The sequence below is a fragment of the Protopterus annectens genome, chromosome 4.part1 (assembly GCF_019279795.1).
Source record: "Protopterus annectens isolate FY-2018-M chromosome 4.part1, PAN1.0, whole genome shotgun sequence".
NCBI classification, from domain to species: domain Eukaryota; kingdom Metazoa; phylum Chordata; order Ceratodontiformes; family Protopteridae; genus Protopterus; species Protopterus annectens.
The window spans coordinates 553,215,692-553,235,807 of NC_056734.1; the positions used below are offsets into that span (position 1 = coordinate 553,215,692).

Consider the following 20,116-nt stretch of genomic DNA (forward strand, 5'->3'; position numbering starts at 1 on the left):
ATGTGGCACGTCTCCTTTTTGAATAACATTTTCAAATATCATCCTTTCTCCCCACCTGGTACTTCTATTTTCTTAATGAATACCCAGATGGAAGTGACAGTACCCAAGGCTCTGCCTTTTTTTTTTTTTTTTTTTTAAGAAACTTGCAAAAGGCACTACTTAATATGCCCTTTCATTCCATCTTGGACAAAACTGGTACATGCAGTTTCCATAACTTGTGATTAATGTTCTGTAAACTGACTGCTGTCACACATCTGGTGAACTTACTAACCATGTAAACAATGCGCTTAGAAAACTTTTGGTAAACACTGAACATATGTTTTTATAAATACAAATCCATTTTCCTTCATTCTTTTAATTTTCACATCTCAACCAATGAAGTGGGACTACACAAAAATACACATTTTGTCAGAAAATGTTCGATCCAGTAACCTATACCACAGTTTCTTTTATCTAGACTGTTTATTTTCACACTCTATTAGTGGCACCCAAGCTAATGGTTTTGAAAGTAACTCATTTTTAAAATAATAAACAAAACGTGAGGTACAGTGCGAAAATAAACCAATAACCAAAAACACACTGCGAGAGGAGCAACTGAAAATACTATCAAGTCAGTGTTTTTAAATCACTGTCAGTCTGGCTTGCAACTACTACAGCATACCAAAGGTATTCAGACATAAGCTTTCTTAAATAACTTCATGTGGTATATGGTCTATTCACAAATCATATCTGATACCACTTACCTATTACTTTATTTTATTATTTAAGTGGTCAGATGGACCAACAATGTTTTTCAAAAACGTTTTCAGCCACAACCTGAGTCAAAGGCAAAATCTTAAAATCAAAATACACAAAGAACAAATATAGTATACAATTATTTAGTAAGAGACGTGATCACACAACAGTTGGTCTAAGAGCAACTGTACTCCACCTGCAAGACACAAAATGTTTACATTATGTATTAAATGTTGTAACGATGAACAGCATGGAAAGTATTCATTTAATAAAATCACAATACTTAGCCCTAAACCACATAATTGGGATGTGCGCTGTCTCATCACTCAGTACGTTAACCAGCTATATTTGAACAATCTAGGTGTAGGGTAATACGCACCTATTTCTGGTCCCAGACCAGATAACTTTATCGATCCTGCTGAAGACACTACAGCACACTGCCCAGGTTGCCCTAGTACTTCACTAATGGTTTTTCTCGGCAAACTTCTTTCCCACTGTTGTCCAAGAAAGGGACCATCGCCATATTTAATCATGTCCATAGAAATCCTTTGCTTGAGTTCACAAAGCAGCTCCATACTCCCAAGTTTTTTGGCATGCCTAGTCCCATGGAAGTTCACCTTGTATTTGTTCATAGCAATGTAATTCATTTTTGCTGCAAGAAGACGTTTGTCCAGACTTCTTGATGATGTATTCTCCCTCCATACTTTCCGTAATCTCCATGATCGCCATCTAAGCAAGGGTCCCTTTACTGTTTTGGAAATTGTCGTCTGTATGCTTATACTGGTCATATTATGCTTTGTGGCATATTGCGCTAACTCGTTAGCAGTGCTGGAATGTTCTTTCTTGTCATTTTTAATGCTGTCTGCAAAAGATGAATGTGAAGGAACAGTATGAATGTTAAGTAACTGACCAGCAGATACAGAAGAGTTATTTTGTTTGTGGAACGAAAGAGGAGAATCGCCATTATCTGCATAATATCGTATCAGTCTCTTCCTCTCCCTGTCCAGGTGCAGGTCTTTACTAACTACCTCGTCACCAATTCTGAAATCCTTATTTGGTAGCAAATGCCTCTTTTTGTCACTCCAAAATGCATATGCTGTTGCAACAACAAGACAAGTGCCAAGCACCTGAATGCACACTTTAACTATTTTGATCCGGATCATGATGTGCCCGCAGCAGGAGGTTTTTGTTTGTGCCAAGGAAGCCCTGACAGAAAAAAAATATATAGATATAAGCATTCTGACATGCAATCATCAGCAACACAGTTTTCTGATACTGCATACATGACCTAGCTGACTTCTATACATGTATAACATTTGCTATGTGTTTCTACCCAAATTAAACATACAGTTTGAATAAGAAGTGGGCTTTTACAAACACCTACAATGTTAGGTCATGTTTTCGGTAATATATATAAACACAGCATTGCATTTTTTGTGATCATTTCAATACTAGTAAGTTCAACATGTCAACTTGAATGTACAATGCATTTTCCATTTTTTCTTCCATGATTGCAACCAAAAACATTTTGCATTAAGTTGGATCATCTACAAAATAAGTTTAAGCAGACTAAGATATACAGTTAAAACATTACTAAAAATGTGAAAATGTTATCGGTTTTTATCAAAAAGTTCAGAGCTTCAGATTTGCAGAACTGCCACCTAAATTGATATTGCTTAACCAGCTTAAAAAGTCATTTCTGAAATCAAAAAAGTCTAATGTAAAAATGTTTTATAATGTTTTTCTTTGTTACCATCACTTCCAGCTATTGAAAGACATGCCCAACTAGGCCATTTATGCCCTCATGCTTCTGGAATCAGAAGAATTCAGAAGGGAGAGGCAAGATTCGGGGCAAGAAAATACTGCCTTGTGGTAGTTTAGGAATTTTGTGAGGTTAAAAGCCCTTTCCTATCAATCTTCCAGCACGTGCACTGCCTGGCAATACAGGGTTCCTATTATTCTACAGGCAGTGATGCTTGGTTAGTGGGGTGCACTTTTTGGCAGGGTTCCTGAATGCAAATCCCTCTACACTGGAATATAGTACTGGGCATTCCTGTATGTAGTGCTCCAATGGGTTCAGAGACAAGGGTAGTGCATTTAAGCCAATCACATCTTCCAGGATGGATGATCCCACATTGGTCACTTACTTCCATGCCCCCAGGTGGGACTCTCATGGCCTACACCATTAATGAAGCACTGACCATGCTGTACTTGGTTAGGGCTCCCTCCCACTATAACAAAGAGGAGGCTTCAATGGAGAAACACATTCATGCAGGCTGAAACGTACACATGAACATTCAACACCTCTTATGCACTTTATTTTTATTCATACTGAAGAAACGTACTAACAATGTCTATTTAACATTACCACATAACTCGCTCAAAAACTCTGCTTTCTAAAATTAATTTCATAAAATGCATAAGGGTAGCAGATGGGCTGTTGAGCTAACATGCCTATAGAAGGTAAAAATGCAGTAAACAAATGTTGAATTACAAGAGAACAGTCATATATAATACAGGTGTTTAGATGCATTCAGTGTGTCTGATAGTAACAAATGGTGGCAGCAAGATGTCACAAATAAAATTTACCGAATGGCACAAAAGTCCCAGAAATCACTTGTATAAGTGGCTGAACACTGCAGGTTGCATGCTGATTACAGCAGGCCATTTGCAGGCATAGTGCAGGTGAAGAAATTCACAAAAATTGAAAATAGAGAAATCACAAGGCACAGAATCCTACTGAGAATTGAAACTATGTAAATATATTATCAGAGTAGAAAAAAAACATAAAATTAATTTTAGAAATAAATACAGAGGGAAGAAGCAGGTGGGAAAAGGAGGTCGAAGTACACGTGATGCGAGGAGGGAGTTAGATGAAGTGTCTAGTGAAAAAGCACTTGCAGTCAGATTTTTGATGGGGCATCTGAGTGTGCTCTGAAAAATGGGAAAGAGAAGGCTTCTTTTAGGTAAGGAGGAAGGGACTGCCCGAGTTTGGGTGCAAGAAACGAGAAGGAATTGTCAGTACAGTGCAGTTTGGTTTGGTGCGCCTGGAGTGAGAGAGTTAATTGTAGAGGTTAGTTTTCTTATGGAGTTTGGCTGCAGGAGGTAGGAAGGCACCTGGTTGAAGTATTATGAAAAGAGACCATAGAGTAGACTCAACTCTATAGGAGACTGGCAGATATTTGTCTTTGGAACGGGTGGTGCAGTGATGTTCCTGATGTGGGGAACTGGAAATGAACTGACAATTTTTGTTTTCCATGGAATGTAGGGCGGATCAGTTTTTTTTTTTGAGACTATGATGAGGACCCATATTCAAATTCAGCAAGTAGTACTCCATCGCCTATTGCAGCTCTAGCTGGTATGGACAGAAATGGAGATATACAGTTTGCAGAACCAGAATAAGAGAGAAAGCATCACCTTCCTTGTGATTTTAAGGTGGCTTTGGAAGTATTTAAAGGGCATGATTGTTTCTACTGGGGAACCATTGAGATCTGTGATGATACTGAGATTTTCAGGAATTTTGTTCACCTTCTGTGAGGTTGCAAATATAATATTTTCTGTTTTGGACGGATTTAGGAGTAAGATATGGTTGTGGTTGGTTATGGAACCTGTGGTATGGTTATGCTGTAGCTTTAGCTTTTAAGGGGTTTAGAAAAAAAATTCTGCTTTTTTTTCCCTACATCCCATAACATTTTCCAATAAACTGCATTCATTTCTAGTGCTATATGTGGTGCAGTTTAGACAGACTTATCGTCTTGCATGTGGCCTTTTTGTTGTCCAAAATGTTTTAATGTGGTAATTTTAGGCGCATATTCATGAAGTTACATTTTATGGCTTCAATGTTCAAGTTTTGAAATTTAAGTTTGATGTACACTAAAGGTTTTATCATCATCAATACCTTTATCCAACCTTCTTTTAGCCCTGTATCACAATTAAACCTTAAAGTTTTTGCTTTTCTGATCTGTATGTTATAAATGTTATTCTTATTAATTTAAGGGTTTGTCTTAAACACTTACCAGACATGAACTATACTACTTAATTTATGTACTGCCAGAAATGTTACTAGTATGAAGAAAATGATTTTTATATCAGCCTGGCACTGTGGTACAGAGTGATAAAGTCCCAAATAAGACCCAGATGACTTAAGCTCGGCAAGTGCTGAGTCCAACCCAGATGATGCTAGCATAATTCAGAGTTAATGCACTGAAAAAACATTCAGAGGGGAGAAACAGGAGTGAAGGGCCAGCACAATCTCACCCACACTGGGAGGCAGAAACAGTAGTTCTAGATGGATTATCACTGTAATACAAGTGCAGGCTCACATGGAACTAAAACAAATAGTAAGGATCAGGAATGTGGGCGTGATGATTTTAAGTCACCGATACAGTTGTCAAAACTTATAGGTAGAAACATGCACAATCAAATGGAGACCACAGCACATCCAGTGGTGGCATTGGAGCTCACATTAGTCACAAGGGATTCGTACAGGGCCCAGACAGAAATTTCCTCATTGCCTGATGCTGGAAAAGGCACAAAAGTACCCCCTCCCCAAGGCTGCCTGGATGATGATAGCCCCTCTGACTTTCTCACCCAAGTGCTGGGTAAACAGAAGGAAATTAATAGATTCAAGATGTACTGTGGGAGTCTCGCTGGTCAACAGGCATGGAGGCAAAAAATATATATGAAAAAGGACTAGTGTATCAGCAAAAGTTAACAGTGCATCAGGGTTTGCACGTCTATATCTACAAAAAGTCTGCAGCATGCTTTCAGCCCAACTTTTTGGCGAATTTTTTTTTATAAAGGTATTCCTCAGTGGTTATCATAAGTTAAGTCCATGAGGAGAACAATCTTTTGGTACTATCATTCTGCCCAAGATTTACTTAATTTTTGTGATAAGATGAAATAACTAAAGAGAAGCAGTTAGTTGTCTCTCCCATTTTAACCCATACAGATGTGTTTAATGTAGCCCTTTCTTGCTATTCTTTTTTGCCACCACTGTCTGCCTACCACTAGCCTTACAGTGATCAGATGGGTAACTCATTCCTACCATTCAGTGACAGCTGGTCATGGAAGGCTGTCACCCAGGCAGCCACTGGGAATTTTATTTACTGTGCCCTGACTCGACGGTAAATGAGTTTGGCACACAATATAGGCCTTGTACATGTGCCGTAGTACATATGCCCTATAACTGCTACAACAAATGCCACTTGCTTCATAGCACCATGACCTGACTGCTGATAATAAATGTATACATATTGTTAGTATATCCATCATTTGCTCTGTGTCAGTATGTCAATAAGATTAGGCTCCTTCCATTTCCCAGGGTAAGCAAGTCAGCAACAGGCACTCATTCCCTCTATGCTGCCTGCCTGGCTCCTCCAGTGTACCAGCTGCTAGCCAAACACAGCTCATCTGGGTCACAGAGCTTTATCTCTCAGTATCAGAGAGATGGGTTGCAATGTGGCTCTTTTAAGCACTTTATTTTTAATGGCCATTTTCATGTAATCCTAATGGTCGGTTCCCTCCTTCCAACTTCATTGTGGTTGTGTATCTACAGTGGATATAAAAAGTGTACACATTCTTGTTAAAATGCCAGTTTTTGTGATATAAAAAAATGAGACCACAATAAATCATTTCAAACCTTTAATGTGACCTATAACCTGTATACTTCAATTGAAAAACAAATCTGTTAAGAAAATATAAAAAATAAAAAATGTACAATACGCTAGTTTCATAAGTGTGCAGACCCTTAAACTAATATGTTGTTGTATGTGCACAACCCATCTTGTGACATAGGGATTTATACCTAGTTTAGTGAGTATCTATACTTCCAGAGTGGGGGATGGTGTCAAAAGCCTTGGTGAGATCTAGATATGCTGTGTGAACCACCTTACCCTCATCTACAGCTTTGGTGACTGCTTCAAAAAAGTCTATCAGGTTTAGGAGACATGATCTGCCTTTTACAAACCCGAACTGGGTGGGGTCCAGAGTTTGGAGATTACCAGTGTCTTTGTTTATAAGTTCCATGATGATACGTTCCATGGGCTTGCACAGCAGGCTCATCAGGCTAATGGGGCAGTAGTTCCCAGGGTCCGTGGTGACTCCCCCTTTGTGGAGTGGGATAACTGTCACTGTGCACCATTCAGTGGGCACAAAGCCTGAGGTGAGGCTTTGATTGAACATGGTACTTTGGTGGGGTGCCAGTTCTTTCTGTAGCTCATGTAGAACGCAGCCTGGGATGTTGCCAGGTCCCATGGATGCTGTGTTCTTGGCGTTGGAGAGTGTGTTTTTTACCTGTGCAGCCGTTATTACAGGAACTTTGCATTCTTCCGGTATAGAGATGGGCTCTTTAGGGGGTGAGACGGGGGTAAAGTTAGCACTGAACCTATCTGCCAGGATGTTGGCAATATCAGTTGGTTCTGTATATTTAGTGCCATTGCGCTGTATCCGGGTGTTGCCATTGAGATCCTTGACATAGCTATAGAATGCTTTGTGGTTGTCCTTAGAATCAGTGGTGATTTTGTTTTCGTAACTAGCTTTGGAGGATTTTATGAGGGATCTCAGCTTCTTACTGAGGCTGACCAGCGAGTTCCTCCAATCATGGTCATCTAATTGATGAAAAGATACATCTGTTTGGCAAATCTAGTTAGTTATATATTTGTTTTTTGCTCAGAGTAACTTGAAGTCCTTCCTTTTCAAGTTCAGGATAATTTCATACAACTGTTTGCAACTTATGACAACTCATATGCATGCAGAATCATATGAGTAACATACATTTTGTGTTGCTGAATCAGACGTCTTTATTTCTTCTGACCTGTTGCAGAGACTGACAGTCAACTCAGTTGATCTGAAGTCACTGGTACAATTGTCAAGATTTTAAATGTAGTGTAAACAGACCAGTACAGTCACTGAACAATTTCTAATCTCAAATCACATTGCAGATGGTTAATTTGTGTGCTCAGTTTAATGTGCAGCATTAAATGTGGAATTAAGTCTAGATAAAACACTGGGAAGCAATAATGATTTTACATGCCTAACAATGGCAAGTTACTCATAACTGAATGTAAGCACTGACTGTCTGACATAAGTCTAGGTAATCGGTATGTGGAAAATTAGGAAATGGTCGTGTCATCAATCAGTGCCAAAAGAAGTGCATCATGCATTGAGATTGTACAGTATGTCAGACTGAAACCTTAAGGTATTAGCTCACACCATGAGTAACAGCAGAAGGGGTAGCATTTTGTTACTGGACAAAAGTGAATTTCTGTAGAGATCTTCAATGGCTTTCCCATTACTCGTATGCAATGCCGAGCAACAATGTTACAAGAAAAGGAAGGTACCGTAACTCTGTGCCGTTAAGCAACTGTTGAAATGCAGTTCTGTTCCTGTTTATTTATACGGAATTGGACAATCCGGTAATCAGCTGCCCCAGTCCTCCTGACCTGCGGACTATTTACACAGTTACTCCATGCAGATAGAGCTCTGGCTACACAATGTGTAAAGGCCATGTTCAGAATGTAATCCACTGTGCAGTTGTGTTTGTGAACACTTTGGTACATTGCATTTACTGTGCGCCTCATATGCCTTGAGGCACTGTAAGCTAACTTCTTCAATGCTAATTTAAGAGGCTTGGCAATAAACTTTGCTAGCTCAGAATAGTACCAATAAAATAATTCTGGGCTGCATACTTTTGTTTGTGCAACTTTTATATTCATTTCAATGACCGCACTTGCAGCTTCTAGATTTTGCAACTTTTCCTTTTAGTGTGCAGCTTAGTGCAGTCATATCATATATGATTGCTGTACCACTGTCATTCAGCTCTTTATTTAACAGGTGCCCAAAGAAAGAATGTAGTCCACAGTGGCAGCCACAGTAACACGTTAACCGCTACAAAACCTGTAACAATATAAATATCTGAATGAAATTAAACTTCACCAGACAGAGAAGTTAAGATTTAATGAGGCACAGCAAGCCCCTCAACCCTCCAAGATGAGAGCTGCTGCACATCATACACCATTTACTGTAATACTTCAGCTCTGGAGGAGGGTCACAAACTCAAGGATATGTGCTGTACTGTATGATTCAGGAGTCTATTTACTGCCATCATCCCAAGTCATGCAACCCTGGAGTGAGAATAATAAAGAAAGGGTGTGCAGTTCAACCCATTATGATGGGTATGGAGGTGCTGCACCTTCAGCACAAACACTGTCATTTACAAGATTACTCAGTCCTTTTTGACTCCAATCTCTGCAAGCATTCCATAGATGCTAACATTTAGGGAGACATTACTGCAATTTCACAATGCTGATTTAAAAGGCTGTGTTTGTACTCATTTATCAGATGCTCAGCCTTGAAAGATGTCCTTTGCTCTAGGACGGAGTAGTTAAGTACAATTCTGACTATGCAGTTTAGTTGTTGTTGTTGTGACTTTCGGCTTTTCCCAGTTAGGGGTCGCCACAGCAGAACTCCGGTCCGCTAATGACTGGCAGTTGATTTTTACCGTCATATATTCGTATTCCCTAGTCGCATCAAGTACAACAAGGCTGCCTTTACAAAATAAACGTTTAGCTATTGCATATGCCTTTGCTCATTGGATGGTGGGTGCAAAGTTAACAGCGAGGTTTATACTCTGCACCTGAATATGGTCCTCCACTAATTTATGAACATATCCAAAAAACTCACATTCTCAACAAACCTATATAGCAGAGACGTAGTTATCTGTTCTAGCACCAAGTGACATTTCCTGATCTGGTAGCCCCAATTATAATCTGAGGAGCCAAAAATAAAGAAAGCTGTTGTTGTGTCTTTTGGCTTTTCCCGGTTAGGGGTCGCCACAGCGGAACTCCGGTCAGCTAATAATTGCAAGTTGATTTTTACGTGCCGAGTTACCAGCCCTGATGCACAACCTTCAACGAAGGTACACCCATTCACGCATATCTCCACCCAGAAGACGCTCTGAGAATCGAACCAGAAGAATGAAGGAAAATAAGAAATTCTAACATCCGGCCGATGCTCCTAAAACTCATCAGCCATGTCTATTTTATGCTCCCCGCTCTAGCTGAGGAGCACAGAAGTTCTTTCCTCTTTTTACATTGTAACAGACTATTTGCTACATTTATAGCAATCAGCTGCTACAGTGTTCTATCTCACAGAGCTTCAGTTTACACTGCAAATGCAATACTGACATTTACTTATTAATGTTGGTATGCATTAAAGAGTGACTGGAATTAGCTAACTGCATACCTCTCAACCTCTTAGCACAACAAATCTGGACAAAACCAAAAATCATGAGGGGACAAGGGCCCATAAATAAGGATAAATTTTAAATACGGATGTTAAAAACTTAGAATGTTGCTAGAATAAAAGGTGCTGTGTTAGCATATATTAATTTTCTGAGGAATATAAAGTCTGAAACTCAAATGTCTCATTATTTTGTGACTTCAGTCCTGAATGACTTGCTAGAAAACCAGATATATGAAACAGACCAATATTGAGAAGCAAAAATCTGGACAGTTGCACCGTATGGCTGACTGCATTTTCTAATGCATTGCATTGAGGGCAGATACCCTCTTCACCAAACACTATCTACGCTACCGACTTACAGCACTCAATTTGTGGCCTTAATTCCATATCTAGCAATATTTTGCAAGTTAAGGCAATCATATAAATTTTATCAAAAATTACTTCAAGTTTGGACATTCTCTCACACATCTGTTTCAGTTTACATTGCCTCACAGAAAGAAATATGACAAACTCAGATTAAACATGAATTTACCTGAAAACATGCACCTTTACTCTCTAAAGGCTAGAGCTACAGAAGTTTAGACTTATCTTGAAGGTGAAGTATTTTAAAATAGACTGGCCAAAGCACAAGCATTAGCTTCTGGGTTTTGTCCTGTAACAGCTGATCTTCACAAAAAAAGCACATTGTGGAAACTACTACTTTAAAATAATTCTGAAATGTTACTTAAGCTCTCCAAAACCTAGTGGCCCACAAACTTTTTTATGCTCCACCCTTCAAATCTCTAGCAAAGATGAATAAAATGACAGATTAAAAGACTTATAAAAAATAGACAGACACTCTATACCTCCAACTTGACACTGGACAAGATCTTTCCTGGTATGATTAAGACCGCTGAACCACCATTCATACCTACTTTATTAGCAGGCATGAGATAACTGGCATGGGCAAATAGTCCATAGTACTTTCAAACAGAGCCTTATTAATGCCTGGTCAAAGTATGAGTAATGATGGATTTATTTATTTAAATTTTTAACCTGGTAACAGGTTCAAAGACCATTTCAGCCACAACCCAGATCAATCAACATTTACATTAGGTTACATTATAACCAACATTTATAGTTTAATAACTGCTACAGTTGTGATTTTTACACAGATCACTGCATTCTGTACAAGGATGCATGCACTAAGACAGTTCATCTGCTATAGCTATGCTTTTATAGAAATGCTATCTACACAAATCAGTGCATTATGCGCCAGGATACTAGGAGTATTATCTACACTGGTAGCATAGCTGGCACTATCATTATGGTTGTGCACTGCTGAGTATAATCTTTAGTGGGATAGTTTAAGTAACAATTCCCTAGATCTAGCCTGGTTCCCAATAAATACTATGGTTACATTTGCTAATGAGGTATATATTCATGAACTTTCAAAAGAGAAGGATTTACTTCTCAGAATTTAGTCATGAAGTTAATGCCCTAAATGGTTATTGGCTGTACTTAGACATATCAAATATAGTGTCCAAAAGTAGTGAGGTCCAGAATTTGAAGGTAATTTTCAGTGTTCCATGGATCAAACTCACCATCCTAACTAAAAAGGACCTTAATGACTTCTGTGAACAACAATGAAGTGCCTGATTTTACGGTTGTACAAATAATTATCTAACTACAGTAAAAAAAGAGAGAGAGAGAGTCCCCCCATGACTTTCAAGGGTTAAACTGATGGGACAAGAAAATCCTAGGATCATCACATCTTCATTTTAAAAATGGTAACCACCATAGTAGCTTTTCTCCAAACATCTGGGACATAAAGTCTTTAGCAAATCCTGAAAAAGTACAGCTACTATTCCACAAAATGTGTTACTAATATTTACTAGAAATGCATCAGGGATGTCCACCAGATACCAAAGCATTACTTTTTAGATATCCTTAACAGTGTCAAAAACTAAATCTTCAAGTACTGATATGTATGTATGCAAGGATGGAAGTATACTTATAACAAATAAGGGTCTCATAATTTAAAGTCTATGGACTGTATAAACTTGCTTGGAAGGAGCTAATAATATGAATAAGCATTACAGCTTGTGGTCTCTCAAATAACTAAGCAACAGCCAAAAAAACACACACACACACACACAATAGTTATGTAATGCATGGTTTCAGTAAATCTAGACATAAAATATATAATCGTCATATAAGATGAAGCAGTCTGCTGAATTTAGATATTACAGACAGGTTTTAATAACATGGGCATGTGTATAATAACACTACTGTCTTAACTTGTCATAAATGACATACACTACATTGAACATCAAGGGGAAGCATGATGATTTTCTTATATAAGTAAATATACCTAACAAGTCATGTAATTGCTTTAACTTGAATTGTAGTTTTTGTAACCCATCTTGACCATATATAATACTTAAGTGGTTACCAAGGTAACTAATGCTTTATACATGACATCAGACTGACAAAGTTGTTCAAGAAAAACAATAGAAGCCTGAACTTAAAATGCCACAAAATGTAAAATCATATTCTGAACAAATGGTATTAAATTGACAACAGACACTAAATTTAATAACATGGGCTTGTGTATAACACTACTGTTTTAACTTGTCATAAATGACATACACTATATTGAACATCAAGGGGAAGCATGATGATTTTCTCATATAAGTAAATGTGCATAAATCATATAATTGCTTTAACTTGAATTGTGGTTTTGTAACCCATCTTGACCATACATAATACTTAAGCTGTTACCAAGGTAACTAATGTTTTATACATGACATCAAACTGACAAAGATGTTCAAGGGAAACAATAGAAGCCTGAACTAGGAATGTCGCAGAATGCAACAATCACATTCTGAACAAATAGTATTAAATTGACAATAATCATTCAGTTTAACATTTGATGTGTGTGTGTCTTTCAGCTTTTCCCGGTTAGGGCTCGCCACAGCAGAACTCCGGTCCGCTAATGATTGGCAGTAGAGTTTTACATGCTGGCTTGCCGGGCCTAACGCACAACCTTCAATGAAGGAACGCCCATTCACACATGTCATCACACAGTAGACGCTCTGAGAATCGAACGGGCAATGTCTAACTGTGAGGCGACAACGCTACCGCAGCACCACCACCGCAGTCAGTTTAACCTTTGATGATTATACAAAATAGAATGTTACCATTTAAATCTAAAAATTTTCAGTACATGCCATAAAATGGCAATTTATAAATATGGAAAGGGAATTTGTAATCAATCACAAGTAGTGAATTTTTTTTTTCTAACCTATAATTTCACTCATTTCATAATAAGAAATAACATATGAAAATCCTTATGGGTAGGAAATCGAGGGAAGAAGGATGCACTGATAATTAAATTGCACTAACTTTCATCAATGTTCACATGAAACAAACCCGATGCTTTAAGTTAGTTAGTAACAAAGTGATTACTTAAATGCTGGCAAATAATGAAATATAACTTCCGATATAGCCAGTAAAATACATTGTATTATAAACATTTATAACTATTATTACCATCTATTTATATAAAGTAATATGTTTTGAAAGACTTCATCAATAAGGTTGAATATTTTAAATGTGTGCTATAATCTTTTACTGAGGTTTTACATATGATACATCCTACTTTACTATGATTGAATTGCTTGTCATCTATCTTTCATGTAAATATTAATTGCCTATACAATAAGTAGACATTTATAATTGTATTAGAATTCGGGCTAATCTACAATAGTACTATATCTGTTCAAAATAATGCAAGTAATGCAATTCCAAAGACATGCATCTGGAGCATTTCTCCCCGGGCCTCTGCTGAAAACAGGCTCTGTGGAACCTAGTCGGACTTTCCCGGTCAACAAATGTTAAATAAAAATAAAAATAAAATAAAGTATTTCTTATTCCTATTACAAATATTCTCCATATGATAATTCAATTTATGGAGCTCAGATGTTCTGGATTGTCAAAGTATGAGTAATAATCTGATGGATTTAGGTTTATTCATCAGATTAGGAATGCTTTTCATTCCATGGCTACTGCAGATCTTAATTTTGTTAACAGTTATTAATTTACATTTACTTCTCAAAAACATTTTTAGTATACCTGACCAAAACGTTATTTTATTGGTAAAAACTCAAAGTATAAAACTGATAACTTCCTGTAAAAGCTCAAACATATACTTTATAGTTATCAGAGGAAAATGTCATAGTCACAATAAAACAAAAAAATACATAGTCTAAATAACCTAAAATGGATTTAACTTTATTATCCTTAAATACCAATGGCTTAAACAATCCTAGCAAGAGATCAAATCTACTGAAATATTTACAACTGAACAATGCACAAATTGTCTTCCTTCAAGAAACTCATTTCAAAACAAATGACAATTACAAATTGAATCCTAAAGAATATATGATATTGGCACAATCCACTTATAAGACAAAGACAAAAGGGGCAACAATTTTATGGGAAACAAATGTGATAAACCCAGAAATCATAATAAGTATGAAGATAAAGAAGGCCTTATGGCATTAGTAATAGTTACATTTTATAACTGAATATGGACCCTAGACAATCTATACTGGTTCCTAGGCATTGGAATAGGACTGTTAAAAAACACTTGGATTTAATTTCCAATAATTATAAAGACAACTTAATATTAGGAGGAGATTTAAATGTAGATTTAATATTTCTGAAACTTCAAATAAAAGACTGCTGTGTACATCTGCTGTATCAAAAGCTTTAAACAAGTGGGAAGAATCATTTCATTTTGTAGATACTTTCAAATTTAAAGAAGATAAATCTTTGTTGTTTTTCCCATCAAGACCACAGATTTGGTATCCAAACTAGAATAGATAAAATATTTGCTGCCCGTGACTTACAGTCTAAAATCATTAATTTCTAAATCACTCCCTGTCCCTTTTCCGATCACAATTCATTGATACTAAACCTTCAAAATGGGTACAAACCATTAATCTTTAACTCCAGAATTCCAGCATATATAACTAAAATTAAAGAGTTTAAACCCTGGTTATTATCTGAACTACAGTTCTTCTTAGACATTAATTACACCACAGAGATGAATAAAATAATGATATGGGACTCATTAAAAGCTTACATATATGGTAAAACCCTAACCTGGTATAAGGAAAATCAGAGAATGGGATACTGAATTATTAGATCTACAATCCAAACTTCTGTCAGTAAAATCTGAAAACAATCAAAATAATTTGGAGATGAAAAAGAAATTAGAAGTATTAAACAATAAATACAATGAAATTCTAACACATAAAACTAGTTTAGCTTTAGAAAAACTAAAAATTAATACCTTGGCCACTTCTCCCAAATATCTACATAATTTATCCACAATAATCAAAATACAATCAAAAGCTAATAACATTAAAAGTATCTTCCATGAAAAGAAAAGGAAAAATGTCTTGGATATAGGTGACATTTTTGATGTCTATAGAAATCACTATATGGAACATTTCCAAAAAGAAAATATACATATTGATCAATTAAATCAAGATGAAAAATGTTCTAATATGAAAAAAAATACCAGAAAAATTAAAACTAGATCTGTGAACACCCATATCCTACAAAGAAATTACAGATACAATAAAAGATGGTAAAAATAATAAAGCCCCAGGTATAGATGGCATAATTATGGAAATATATAAACTTTTTCCTTCAAAGATACTATTCCTCCTCCTTAAAACTCTATGAGAAATTCAGTCACAAGCTTTAATACCACCCTCTTGGAGATGTTCCTTAATCACACCAATCCTAAAGGAAAACAAATCCCCAAACCTCTGTACCTCATATAGATCGATATCATTATTAAATAATGACTATAAGATATTTATGACAATATTAACTAACAGAATGAAAATACCACTATCCAAAATATTAAATAATGATCAAACTGGATTTATATGTCATACACACACATGACAATATTAAAAGGATAATTTCTCTTATAGATTATGTTAATAAAGAAAATAAAGAAACACTCATAATTGGCTTAGATATATAGAAAGCCTTTGATTCCCTAAATTGGGACTATTTATTCAAAATCCTAATGCTATTTGAATTTCATGCATCCTTTGTTCATCTCCTAAAGAATATATATACAAATAATTTAGCGTATGTCAAGTTAGGTCCTTTTACCTCTGAATCTACACATATAACAAAAGGCACTAAACAAGGATGTCCCATGTCACCAATTCCATTTGCTCTGGCTACTGAAATATTGGCAGCTTCAGTTCATAACAATATAAAAATCAAAGGAATAGATGTTCATGAACAATACAATTCTAAAGTAATGCTGTTTGCTGATGACACATTACTAACATTAATATAAGAGACATTAGAAGAATTAGATATATTAATTGACAAATTTCACATGTCTTCAGGATTCCATTTCAATAAATGAAATCAAAATTTTTATTTTTAAATAAAAAAGAACTGCAGACTAAGGGGGGGGTCACATCACAGGGAAACAAGCATCTACCTTAAATATCTAGGAATTGAGTTATGCAAGGATAATAATGAATTAGTCTCAAAAAACTACAATAATATCATCAACACAATTAAAATCTCTGTGGAAAAATGGAACAAAATAATATTACCATTTGAAGATAGACTATGGTTAATAAAAATGCTTTTACTGCCCAAGATCCTATATATAGCCTTGGCAATACAACTGTTACCAGAAAGGAATGTACTTAAAGAAATAAATTCATTACTAATAAAATGTTTATGGTTTCCCCACCAAAAAAAAAAACAGATTAGCTTTAAAACATCATATCCGACCATGGAAACAGGGAGGATTAAACTTTGATTTACAAAAAAAATTTTCAAACCGATAAAAATTTGCCATGGCACATATGAATTAGTATGCAAAGTAACAACTACACCCACTAAAACTCGTATGATTATTACATTGACTTGTTTAAGAAAATTATTAATGCAAATATAGATTTAAAAATCTGGTTTGATCTTTTAACACCATTTATAGTCACAAAGAACTTTCCACATGAAACATACAGAGAAATTATTAATTCCTGGGAACAGAAAGGATTTGTTGCCTCCAATGTATCAAATAACTAAAAGTTTTAGATATGCAAGTAATAAAAACAACATACAATATTCCACAACAGGACTGGCTAACTTTACAGAATATTCTCTCATATTCACAAGATTTAAGTAGAATAATTAACAATCCTTCATTTAAAGAAATACCTAAATTTATGAAATACATATATGAAATCATATATAATGACTTTGGCATGGGAAACAGTATTTCAAAATTTTGCAAAATATTGATAAACTATAAAACACCCAAAACCTCATATTGGAAATATATAACAAAAGGACACTCAGTACAGTTAACTGAAGACATTAAAACAAATATCTTATCAATAAAATATACATCCTTTACACAATACTGGAAAGTTTTTAATTGGAAATGCTTGCACAGAGCATTCTTAACCCCAGATAGAATCAGTAAAATTATTTCTTCCATAAAAGGAATATGTTAGAGATGTGAGCAAGTACACAATGCAGATTGGAACCACATTTTCTTTGATTGTGTTAAAATTAAGCCATTTTGGAATGGTATTAACTTTCTACAGGCTTTATTTAATGAATAATTTTATTTAACTAAAGCTCTTGTATTATTAAATGTGAACGAAGGTCCTCATTTGAATAGGTCAAATATGTATCTAGTATGGACTATACTTGCAATTTCAGGGAAGCATATAACAAGAAGATGGAATATAAACACAATACCAACTTTGGAAGACTTCTACAGCCTACTGAGGATCACAGCATTATTGGAAATTAAAATTAAAGAGCTAAGAATTTATCCAAAGCCCTTTGCAAAAACACCATTTTTAACTTTTTCTTTTTACCGTCTTTTGATGTTTTTTTTTTATATTTTGCATTATAGATCAAGTGGTTTTAGATGTACTGAGCTTAGACTATGTGAGGTTGGATGTATCGATATAGAGCACGTAGAATTTGCCAATCAGTGATTTGCTTACATATTCCTCTAGGAAAACCCAAATTATTCGCTGAAGGTTGTCATAGTGGCTCTTCACTAAAGTACAGATGGAAGTTACCACTTAATGAGATGAGTCATCCATTATTACTCTCACTATAAGGAAACAAAATAATCTGGACTTAGTACACTGGATTGTTTCCATACAGCTACTCTTGTTCTTCTTCTTCTTTCGGCTTATTAGGGGTCGCCACAGCGTAACTCCGGTCCGCTGATTGGCAGTAGATTTTTTTATGGGTGCCGAGGTGCCAGCTCGACGCCCAACCTTTAATGAAGGCACGCCCATTCTACGCATGTCTTTTGAACACCACTCAACCATGGGGAGGACATGCAGACTCCACACAGAAGGGGCTCCCACCGAGAATCGAACGGGAGAACCTCTTGCTGTGAGGCAACAATGCTACTGCTGCACCACCGTGGCTTTGTTCCATATAGCTACTCTAAAAAGTAAAATTCTGTTGTGTGTCATGGCAAGCTCCAGTAAAGACGGCCCTGACTGTATTGCCTGTATGAAGTCACAGGAAAAACTAATAAGGTACAAAGGAGCACTGCTTCTCTTGAAATGGAAGAAAGTTAAATATCTACACCCTTAATCAGGTATACAGACATCCATTAATGGACTACACTGATCAGACCACTCCAGTGGGTGATGCTTCTGCTTCTCTTCAGCTTTCTATCTCATTGCATTTTAATCATGATCCCACCGTGAAAGAGGGATATCAGTGCTAAAACCTACCCTGGATATCTCTTGGTATTAAAGTCTGAATGTCATGCAGGCATCATTTATTATCTGTTTATCAATACACTAAACAAATCCAATTGCGTCAAATTTATTGTGACTAGTAAACAAGTAAAGAAAGCTATACTTTATAATAAAGGAATACTTATCTTGCATAACACATTCATTGCAACAATAAACAGAAGAAATTCAATACAGTACTGAACTACTAAAACCTGATCATGTCTCAGCTCGTTCTCATTTTCTCATGGACAGTAACGTTACTAGCCATTTTACCAAGCACTTCCCAAGACTCAAAGCATGACAAATGGACAGAAGGTGAACTATCGTGAGCCCTTTTCACCATAAATGTTCATCCTTCACATATTTGTTGTACAGATTCATGCAAAGAATGCAATCCAAACTGGCAGCTATCTAACTTCCTCCTAAATTACTGAACATCTCTTCTGGTTCTGCTCGATCATTATTCTTCACTCTGTCAAACAAGGCCATGGTTTAACAGTCCAATGGGCACTCAATGGACCACTTCATAAAGGTGGCTCCATAATTGCATTAAACTATCAGACAGGTTTATGTTGCCATCTAAAATTCTAGAAAATATGTACATCCGCCACATCTGGTAAATATCTTATTTCAAACAGTAAACATGCTTTCAGGACAAAATGGGGAATTGATGCAATATTTTCTAGATGTTATCCAATGCATTCATTATCAAAGAGATCATGGCAAGATTGCTGCATTCACTCAATATGGAACTGATCCAACATTTTGTAGATACTGTGTAATATATCTATTAGCAATGAAACTATGGTAAGTTTGTTGCTTTTACTCTATCTTTCTAAAACTGAACACAGGCTTTAATACCAAGTTTGAAGAAATATTAGTTAGCAATGGCCTGAGGTCATTATTGTGGTTTATTTATTCATATAGATAACACAAACAGGGTACTTAGCTTTTTAGAAGTCTTCGAAGTAGTATTCGGTAGTAGTAATCTCTGGATCTGACCGACGCTGACAGCTAACAGCTTGCGCTCAGCGCATGCATGAGAAAAGAAAGACTGAATGAAAATGCTCGGCTGATGCTTTAAACGAAAAAAAAGCGCAGCCGGGTGATGTGAAGTGCGACTCACCAGCGAAGCCAGACCCAGACTTTGGAATCCGGCCGACCGAAGGGCTGCCTGACGACAGGACAACCCATTTGTAAGGACTGCAGATGCATCCTTGAAGGACATCACAGGCCACTCAGACTGTATGGTACCATTTATAACACAGGCCCTCAGACGGTATGGTACCATTTTAAATACAATACCAGTGGATATCAGA

The 20,116-nt window shown here is 36.3% G+C and overlaps 1 protein-coding gene across 1 annotated transcript in view; it reads right to left on the reverse strand.

Moving 5' to 3' along the window:
- Nucleotides 1-20,116, reverse strand: part of LOC122801251 (beta-galactoside alpha-2,6-sialyltransferase 1-like) — a 1,163,740-nt gene that overhangs the window by 197,629 nt on the left and 945,995 nt on the right. Inside the window, exon 5 of the mRNA XM_044070803.1 lies at nt 1,115-1,941. Within this exon, the coding sequence (XP_043926738.1) occupies nt 1,115-1,898 (784 nt within the window). The 5' untranslated portion in view covers nt 1,899-1,941. The remainder of the gene's footprint in view (nt 1-1,114; nt 1,942-20,116) is intronic.